This window comes from Notothenia rossii (genome assembly GCF_949606895.1).
Source record: "Notothenia rossii genome assembly, chromosome: 11".
Classification (NCBI taxonomy): domain Eukaryota; kingdom Metazoa; phylum Chordata; class Actinopteri; order Perciformes; family Nototheniidae; genus Notothenia; species Notothenia rossii.
The window spans coordinates 58,203,075-58,213,332 of NC_136910.1; the positions used below are offsets into that span (position 1 = coordinate 58,203,075).

General features: G+C 41.3%; 2 protein-coding genes across 3 annotated transcripts in view; both read right to left on the bottom strand.

The window, feature by feature from the left end:
- The window catches only part of grk3 (G protein-coupled receptor kinase 3), an 88,378-nt gene extending 84,941 nt beyond the window's left edge, over positions 1-3,437 (bottom strand). The window contains exon 1 of the mRNA XM_079659986.1: positions 1,342-3,437. Coding sequence (XP_079516112.1) covers positions 1,342-1,454 — 113 coding nt within the window. The 5' untranslated portion in view covers positions 1,455-3,437. The remainder of the gene's footprint in view (positions 1-1,341) is intronic.
- A 2,528-nt stretch (positions 3,438-5,965) lies between these two features.
- The window catches only part of cryba4 (crystallin, beta A4), a 17,117-nt gene continuing 12,824 nt past the window's right edge, over positions 5,966-10,258 (bottom strand). The window contains exons 1-6 of one of the 2 annotated variants that reach the window (XM_079659914.1): positions 9,949-9,973; positions 9,160-9,203; positions 8,709-8,827; positions 8,091-8,232; positions 7,465-7,607; positions 5,966-6,183 (exon numbers count right to left, since the gene is read on the bottom strand). In XM_079659914.1, coding sequence (XP_079516040.1) covers positions 6,036-6,183; positions 7,465-7,607; positions 8,091-8,232; positions 8,709-8,827; positions 9,160-9,198 — 591 coding nt within the window. In that variant the 5' untranslated portion in view covers positions 9,199-9,203; positions 9,949-9,973 and the 3' untranslated portion in view covers positions 5,966-6,035. Of the gene's footprint in view, positions 6,184-7,464; positions 7,608-8,090; positions 8,233-8,708; positions 8,828-9,159; positions 9,204-9,948; positions 9,974-10,258 lie in introns of those variants that run through there. The other variant, XM_079659915.1, reaches the window with a different exon arrangement.

Below are 10,258 nucleotides of genomic sequence, written 5' to 3' on the forward strand. Positions count from 1 at the left end.
TCATACACATTCTTCAAATGAATGTAAATCAATGGAGGATACCAGAATTAATTTGCTATTGCAGAAAATCCTTTATTGTAATCCTTTTCTGATGGACAACATTCATTAGTGTGTAACGCAGTGTCTGGATCAGTGCCTTCTGCTGATCAGCCAAGACAAGTCAGTCAGTCAGTGACCTCCTCCCTCCATAAATCACTCCTGGTGTAAACATAATGCTCGTTGAACCCACATCAACACTTTGAAATGTGGAGACACTGGCTTTACACATGTGTGGGTGTGTCAACAACAGTGTTCAGCTGCCCATTAACAAATGTGAAGTACGAGGTGATGAATGTAAAACTCAAATCTGACAGCGGTGATGCTGCTGCGAACACAACGGTGATCATTTGGCTAAACACGAATGACTGTCAGAGTCACAAACCCTGGATGGAAAGCAGCTATCTCAATAACCAAATGTTCACCACATCCTCTTCAATCAAGCTGCGCGCCTAGAAGCTGAAGAGACTCATCCAGGCCCCAAGAGCTGCAGCAGCAGGGACAAAAGGATGTGCAATTATGTGTAGATGTATTATTTAAATCAGATCTGAGCTGTAGTCTGCTCTAATGGCCGAGTCATGCTCTTGCAAAACAGGGGTTTCGGCTCCAGAGCTGCACATATTGATGCTGCAGCTGCATGTCAGCCTCAATAAATGTGTTGCACATGATACATTAAACATATCCAGGATCAGACTGACAGCCTGGGAGCAAATGGAGACTGTTTGGCAGAACAGTTTGCAACAGACAGCAAATATAGGACATCAGTGAGGCGTGTATGATGAAAGGAAATGGGAATATGATGACATATTCTGCACCACAATCTGCTGTTGTTAAGGCTAACCCTAGATGAACTTATTGATGGTTAATGGGGTAAATAAGCATGCAGATGAAGCGTTGCTTTGTGGGTTTGGTGACATCATGAAGCCAAGGAGCTGCAAAAACCTGACAAAAGCTCCAGTCACATTCAGCATCTACAGTAAGTCACTGGTTTGAGAGTTAACACGCCTCCACCTCCCTATAAGGCTGCATAACATGCAACACACACACACACACACACACACACACACACACACACACACACACACACACACACACACACACACACACACACACACACACACACACACACACACACACACACACACACACACACACACACACACACACACACACACACACACACACACACACACACACACACACACACACACACACACACACACACACACACACACACACACACACACACACACACACACACACACACACACACACACACACACACCTCTGAGGAGATGTGCTTACCTGGGCTCAGGCAGGATGATTTTCTTGCTCGCTCGGGCCGCAGGAGTAGATTTGCTCTTCTCCATCGCCATCAAATAACTGACATCGGCGAGAACTGCTTCGAGGTCCGCCATCTTTCGACCCTGGGACGACCAAATCAATCAAATAACCGGGCTGGGGATGGTTTTATTATATTATGGGATTAAAAAAACAATGTCCTCCTCCAGATATGAGCAACATCAAGCGCCAAGGTGCGTGACAGGGCCAGAGTGACCATCCGCTGCGATGGTGTCGTTGTCTATCCGCCTCAAACTACCATCATTGTGGCAGAAAAAAGGAAATTCAGGAGGGGAGACATTGGGTGACTCCTCGAGAAATATATACAGTCAGCAGGGCCGCGAGATCAGCGTCTTTGTAATCCCATTTAGTGCAGAAAAATGCAGGTTTCTCACGGGAAAATAATGCACAGATCTGTCCCCTTGCTCGCTTTATAGTAATGTCAGATGCACCAGATGCTGGATGTGGAGACAGCTGTCAAATCCTACAGGTCTCTGGGGACTTTCCTGCTGGAAATCAGTCCAAAAACGACTGGTTTGTCTCCAGTGAGGCATGGGTTTCAGGGCTTCTTTTCCCCTGAAAACGTAAACACTCTGCTGTCGAGAAAAAGGGAAAAAAAAATCTAATTTTGGCTGCAGAGTGGAAATGTGACTGGCTTCTTCTGTGTGTGTCTCCAGAAAAGCAGTAATAAAACAGCGACACGTGTAGTTCTCAGTAATGGAAGGAATAAAAGAGGGAGGGTGGAATTGTCGAGGCTATTACTTTGTCCATAATATCTCAGCTGGTTAAAAAAAAAATGCAAATATTTGCACAAAAATATGTTGTTTATGTTGCTGCCTGCCTGGCTTCCTGTCTTCCTTTAAATCAATCACACACAAAAATGTCGCCCAAAAAGACGTCATTAAACTCTTTAAGGAGGATTAACACAAGCTAAACCGATGTAATCAACTAATCACAAATCCACGAAGGTAACTTGTTTTACCCTGCTGGGCTAATATCGATATTTTTGGTGCTCAGTTTAGTTAGCCAGGGTGCTAGTTAGCAAAACGCTAACAGTGGGCTAACTGATCGGGTGATTTTTACCTAGCGAACGTTAGCTATTTATACATAAAATATAAAATACCCCAGTACAGTCAGTGCAAAAACAACTGTTCTCCATGGGTTACAGGGCTTTCCCCCCTGAAAACGTAAACACTCTTGCCTTCCAGAAAGGAAAAAAAAATCCACGAATCAGAAGCCAAATCCACGAAGCTAACTTGTTTTAGCCTGCTGGGCTAATATCGATAATTTTGGGTGCTGGTGCTAGTTAGCAAAGTGCTAACCGCCAGCAGGGATATCGTGGTATTGAGCTACCAAACGTTAGCATCAGTTGCTAACAAGCTAATAAGCCAACGGCTGAGCTCCTGTTAGGGGAAGTCTCGCAGCAAACAGATGAAAAAATGACACAAATAGTCCCAAAAAAGGCTTAATAACAATGAGAAAATCGCACAATATAATCCATAGTTTGTCCGTTGAGTTACCCCGACTGTTAGCGGGGGACCCTCCTCTCCTGGAGACCCAAAGCGAGCTGCTGGTGACGCTGATGGCGGAGGAGGGGGAGGGAGCGCCGGGAGATGGAGATCCGGCGGGTGGTACACTTTTTCGGCGTAAACTGCTTTTAAATGCCAAGACAACACATTTAACCACCAGGTGTTGTGGTAACCAGTCCGACAATAACTAACAAAACACGGTGCCGGTGGTGTGTTTCTCGTAAATCAACCACAAAATCGCACAAGGAGCCGAACGTTCCCACCGACTCCTGCCTGTGAGACTATCCGCTTTAGAGAGCTCAATCTCCGGCTGAGTAGAGAGCGTCCGTCCGGTGTCTCTCCCGGAGCTTCTGTCAACTGATACTAGATCCACTGTGTTTCTGTTAGGCTGTTCGCGTCCCAGCTCCAATATGGCACATGTTTTCAGCTGAAGTGCCCCCTTCTTCGGTGTATTTTTCAGTGTTTTTCTGCACAGAGGCACTGCTTGCTTTGTGGTCCAACTTCCTCCCACTGCGGCGGGGAGAGGGTCGTAAAACCCGGAGCGGACTACAGGGACTTCATTTATATTTACATATAAATATGTCACAAACACTATATATTAGTATATATTCAGCAGAAATGAAAGCATGCATTAATATATATTTATTATCGTAGCCGGAGACTTCCTCTTTTTACTCATTCTTGTATATATTTGCTGTTTATTTTATATTATATTATTACATTATTCAATCTTTTTGATATTTTAATGCCCGAATGTATTGCTGCTGTAAATAAAGATTTTCCCAAATATGGATGAATAAAGAATCCATCTTTCCATTTTAGACCATAGTTATTTACGACCTTGCAGAAATAGCCCACATATTTCCCAGAAAACATTCATTTGGTTATGAAAGTGAAAGCTACAGCCTCTCAATATCATCCCTTTTATAATCCCTAGACAGTATTTAAAGCGTTGTTTTTCTCATAACAGTTTAAAAAATCCTCTGATAATTAATTTAACAGATCGGTGAATTGTTTTCTGTGAGTTTTGGTGGAAACATAGCACCGTTTCCTGGACAGCACTGGTAATGCTGGAGTTGAAACCTATTTTTTTCGAACAGATCTGCATGAAAAAGTACTTCATATGTTTTATAACCCGAAATAAATCTAGTTTAATATGATATGAATCAGAGAAAAGCATAACATTTGCATATCCTGCTGGTTGAAACTGAGTTTTGGCAATGTTTGCATGAAAAGCACTTTAGTTAACAATCATTTAATCTCAATTACACATTATATAATGTGTTTATATCCATCAGTTTATTATGTTATGAAGCAGAGAAAGCATTACATCCGCATATTTGAGGAGTTGGAACCTCATTCTCTTCGAATAGCTTTAGAGATTTAATATCATAGTTGGAGACTTCCCCTTTTTCACATTCAGACTATTGTTATTTACGACCGGCTTACCAGAAATAGCCCACACATTTCCCCGAAAACAACTCTGTACATTTTTTTCTGTGAGTTTCTGTCAAGTACTCAGATCTTGTACTTGGGTAAAAAGTAAAAGTACTCAGATCTTGTACTTGATTCAAAGTAGAAGTACTCAGATATTTTACTTGATTCAAAGTAGAAGTACTCAGATCTTGTACTTGAGTAAAAGTAGAAGTACTCAGATCTTGTACTTGAGTAAAAGTAGAAGTACCAGAGTTTAAGAATACTCTGTTTCAGTATTCTCCGTAAAAGTCCTGCATTCAAAATGTTATTCAAGTAAAAGTAGAAAAGTATTATCATCAAAATATAGTGGAAGTACCAAAAGTAAAATGTGCAGATTGATTCAATAAAGTGAATCTAACCTAGGAACTTGAATTGCCCAACAACTGACATCAGGTAAAGACCATCGTGTGATTCTGGATTAAATGTTGTGATGTGAAACCTCATGCAACCCGACCCTTTCCCCACTTCCTGTTCTAACGCTCTTCCGGTTTAGCTCTAGCAGCTCAGTAATCGGATGGTTTTACTGAACCACATCCATCCTCTGTTAGTGACAGGAGGTTAGAGACAAGGACCAAGACTTTAATACATCCACAAGCTACCCTGCAGTATACAAAGTCATTCAAACTAGCTGCACCTTTACCAGCTTTGAGAACACTTTCATGATCAATCATTATAAAACATATCATATATGTTATTCTGAAATGGATCAATCTGCACAATGACTACTTTTACTGTCTTTCACTATATTTTGATGAGAATACTTTTCTACTTTCACTTCAGGAACATTTTGAATGCAGGACTTTTACTGTAACAGAGTATTCCTACACTCTGGTACTTCTACTTTTACTCAAGTACAAGATCTGAGTACTTCTACTTTTACTCAAGTACAAGATCTGAGTATTTCTACTTTTACTCAAGTACAAGATCTGAGTACTTCTACTTTTACTCAAGAACAAGATCTGAGTACTTCTACTTTTACTGAAGTACAAGATCTGTATACTTCTACTTGTACTCAAGTACTAGATCTGAGTACTTCTACTTTTACTGAAGTACAAGATCTGTATACTTCTACTTTTACTCAAGTACTAGATCTGAGTACTTCTACTTTTACTGAAGTACAAGATCTGTATACTTCTACTTTTACTCAAGTACAAGATCTTTATACTTCTACTTTTCAACTTTTACTGAAGTACAAGATCTGTATACTTCTACTTTTACTCAAGTACTAGATCTGAGTACTTCTACTTTTACTGAAGTACAAGATCTGTATACTTCTACTTTTACTCAAGTACTAGATCTGAGTACTTCTACTTTTACTGAAGTACAAGATCTGTATACTTCTACTTTTACTCAAGTACAAGATCTGTATACTTCTACTTTTCAACTTTTACTCAAGTACAAGATCTGTATACTTCTACTTTTCAACTTTTACTCAAGTAAAAGATCTGAGTACTTCTGCTTTTCAAATTGTACTCAAGTACAAGACCTAAGTACTCCTCCCTCTTCTGAATACAGTATGTTGAATGTATACAGTAGTATGAGGTGAACATATGAGAAAGAAAGCAGACTCAGAGGTGGCAGTGTTTGTGGTTTTAAGAAATACATTTTATTAATCAGCAGGGGTTAGAGGTCAGGGGTCACATGGTGGTGAGGTTACTGCTGGATGCGGCGGATGGACTGGATCTGGGGGGTCTGGCAGTGGGATCCGAACTCTCTGAAGTGCTTGAAATCTCCAGAGTGACGGTCACACTCCATGATGTACTGGTATCCACGGTAACCGGGGTACTGGTAGCACACGAAGCTGTGAGAGAGAGAGAGAGGGAGGAGGGAGAGAGAGGGAGGAGGGTTACATGGTGCAAGAGAGGGGTGTTGTGAAACCAGCGGTATTTTTGAACTGGGGGGAAAAATGTGGTTTGTTGATCCTAAAATGTGGACATGAACAATATAGAGCGCCAAGAACATGGAGGGGATGGAGAGAAAATATGTTTTTATGTCAAATTGGTCAACTATGGATAGGAAATATATAAATGATGATAGGAAATTGACTAATTCTGTTAGGAAATAAGAAATTGTGGAAGGTAAATAGAGAAATGGAGATAGACAAGAAATAGTGAAATGTTGAATATAATAACAGAAACTTGGATAAACATGTACATATGTGCGTAGTAACTGTATATATGTGCGTAGTAACTGTGTATATGTGCGTAGTAACTGTATATATGTGCGTAGTAACTGTATATATGTGCGTAGTAACTGTGTATATGTGCGTAGTAACTGTATATATGTGCGTAGTAACTGTGTATATGTAAGTAGTAACTGTATATATGTGCGTAGTAACTGTATATATGTGCGTAGTAACTGTGTATATGTGCGTAGTAACTGTATATATGTGCGTAGTAACTGTATATATGTGCGTAGTAACTGTGTATATGTGCGTAGTAACTGTGTATATGTGCGTAGTAACTGTATATATGTGTGTAGTAACTGTGTATATGTGCGTAGTAACTGTATATATGTGCGTAGTAACTGTATATATGTGTGTAGTAACTGTGTATATGTGCGTAGTAACTGTATATATGTGTGTAGTAACTGTGTATATGTGCGTAGTAACTGTGTATATGTGCGTAGTAACTGTATATATGTGTGTAGTAACTGTGTATATGTGCGTAGTAACTGTATATATGTGCGTAGTAACTGTGTATATGTGCGTAGTAACTGTATATATGTGTGTAGTAACTGTATATATGTGCGTAGTAACTGTGTATATGTGCGTAGTGACTGTGTATATGTGCGTAGTAACTGTATATATGTGCGTAGTAATTGTGTATATGTGCGTAATAACTGTATATATGTGTGTAGTAACTGTGTATATGTGCGTAGTAACTGTATATATGTGCATAGTAACTGTATATATGTGCGTAGTAACTGTGTATATGTGCATAGTAACTGTGTATATGTGCGTAGTAACTGTATATATGTGCGTAGTAACTGTGTATATGTGCATAGTAACTGTGTATATGTGCGTAGTAACTGTATATATGTGCGTAGTAACTGTATATATGTGTAAAAGAGAGTGACTCACGCTCCAGACTGGGTCTTCAGGGACCCCACCTCGTTGTTGCACCAGCCCATGGCCTGCAGGGAGGGGTAGTCGTCGCTCAGCTCGCCCTTACGCCCCAGGAAGTTCTCACGCTCAAAGATAGTCATACGACACTCTCTGTGGTTCTGCAGGGGGGGGGGGGACACAATGCATCTCTGTCAGTTTCCGGTCAAACACACAAACACAAACACACACACATTCCTGCAGAGCTGCACTGCAGTAAAGTGCATTTAGATCCTTCTGCTTTAGTTCAGTGAGATGTCTTCATGTTCAAATGTTCTTTTGTATTTCTACTGCACTGGGTTTACTGTGCACAACTCAAAGATACTCAGTTTGTGATGATATGAAAGAGGGGAAAGCAAAACACCCGCATGCTTGAGAGATGAAACTGAGCCTTTTTAGATAACTTTAGATCACAAGATACACAGCTTGTTATTTGACAGACTTTTTATTTGTGTTTAAAGATAGTACTTCATCATTTGTTCTTTTACTTCTTCCACTTCTGCTACCATATGTTAAAGTATCACTGGAACTGAATCTCTGAATGGAAAAAGTAGTAATAAATCCGATTGTAGTGCTTCCTCTGCGGTGAAGTGCATATTACTCACAGCGCAGGCGATGGGTCTGAAGGAGGTCATCCTCTCGATGTGGTAGGCGTTGCTGCCTCCGAAGGCGTCGCTCTGAGGGTACTCTCCTCTCTCCAGGACGAACTGCTGCCCCTGGTAGGAGGCGTGCTCGTAGCCCACCCAGCTGCGGAGGAACATTCATTATGAATACAGTGTCCTGTGTTTGTGAAGTGGGTTTTTAGTGGGAAGGAATTGGTCCTTTCTTCGTAGAGTATTCTGAGCTTATTCTCTATGTGTACTGTAAAACTGATCCCTTTCCTATGTGTAAAGTGTTCTATGAAATATCAGAGAATAGTGAAAATGTGTATCCGAGTCTCTGAAAGTGAAATGTGTTGTTTTTTAAAACCTAAATATGTTCATGATAATATGATATAAAACAGGGAAAAGCTGCGAATCTCAATTTTTCAGAGCATCTTTTGACAATTTTGCTTTAAAAATGCACTTGAATTAGGATTTTTTAATAAATATTTGTTGAGTATTTAACTGTCCATCCACTTATCGATTGGTCGACTAACCGTTGCAGCTCTCTGCTCTTTGAACCTTGGTGTCGAACACAACAGATCAAAGGTGGTTTCATTTTGAGTCGATGTTTGTACTCACGCTCCGCTCTCCACCCTCATGGAGCGCACGGTCTCGAAGCCGAACTCCATCACGTTGCAGCACTCGGAGGTGAACTCGTGGCGGCGGCCCTGGAAGCATTCCTCGTCGAACACAATGATCTGCAGGCGAGAAAACAGCTTTTAGAACCACTGGAAAAGACTATTCAATGCACCAAGAAGTGAGTTTAAAGTCATTGCATTGAGTTAGCTGGGACCAAACTGTGAGAAAGGGTTTTATTTGACCGTGAGAATATGATAACGAAGTTTCAGAGTGTCCTAATATACAGCATGTTGCTTTTAAGCATGCTTCTTAGTTAACATGAAGCTGTCTTTGTCTCCTTTCTGCTGTGACAAAGGACGAGTGCAGTTCTTCTGACTGATCATCTCTGTTTAAGCTTTTCATTTGAAAGTCCAAAGAGGAGAGGGATGTGTGTTTGCATCGGCAGACTCACCTTCCAGTGGCCGGAGAACTTGGTGCAGTGGTGAGTCATCTTGTCTGAAAGAAAAAGGAAAACACAAAGACCTTGAGAATAGAAACGACAATGGACAGCTGGACGGTGTGCGTGAGCGAGCTAAAGTCAAACCTCATTCAGCTGACAAACACATCCGCAGATTAGGGAGTTAAGCCATGCAAGAAAGTGGGATTAGACCCAGAAACATTCAGCAACTTTAGTGCACATTAAAACCCTGGACTACATGCTGAACAATGACATGCCATCTAACATCTGTCTACACAACCACAGTGTCGATCTGTGCTAAGAAGCCTGCTATACGGCGCGCTAAATGAAACAACAAGTGTGTTTTCTATTTATACCACGAATTCAGCTTTGAATCCTCAGAGGCCTGAATGACTTCTCTCTGACACCATGGCTATTGTTTATCTTTCTTTACAGCACATTAACTCCCTTTTTCTACACTGTGTAGAAGTCCCAAATCTGTCCACACAACTTTAGTGTTAATCTATGGAAAAACACGCCCGTTATAAAACATTTGAAATGTCCTACAGTATGAAACAACAAGAGTGTGTTTTTAGAAAAGCTCCGCAAAGTCAGCTTGAAAATCGTCCAAATGTAATTTCTAGACAAGTTCAGAGTGTCAGAGAAGCCAGAAGCCTCTTTTTCTATCTGTCTGTTTCTGTCTCTCCACTTTTCCTCCTGTCCTCCACCCTGTTTCACCGCCTCTGGTCCCCGTGGATCGGCCCCTGTTTTGGGGCATGTGGGGGTCCGTCAGCTGGGACTCACCGTTGGTTTGGTGCTGCTGGGACGTCCTGATGTGAATGTGAGATGTTCATCGGAGCCCCCACCCTTTTAAAGCCTCCCCTGGCAGGAGGCCACGCTGAAACCCCCAGCTCAGCATCAGGGGAGGGGCTTCCGCTTTGTGCCCCCCCCCACCCCCGAAACAAAAGAGAGGTTAATCTGTGCAGAAGTGCAGACACCACAGTAAAACACACAGGGGACGGGACGCCAGACACATGAGGGTCCGACTATCGTTATTAAATATATATGTTATTTACGAGGGGGTTTCTTCTTTGGAAATGTCAACAAATGTTTT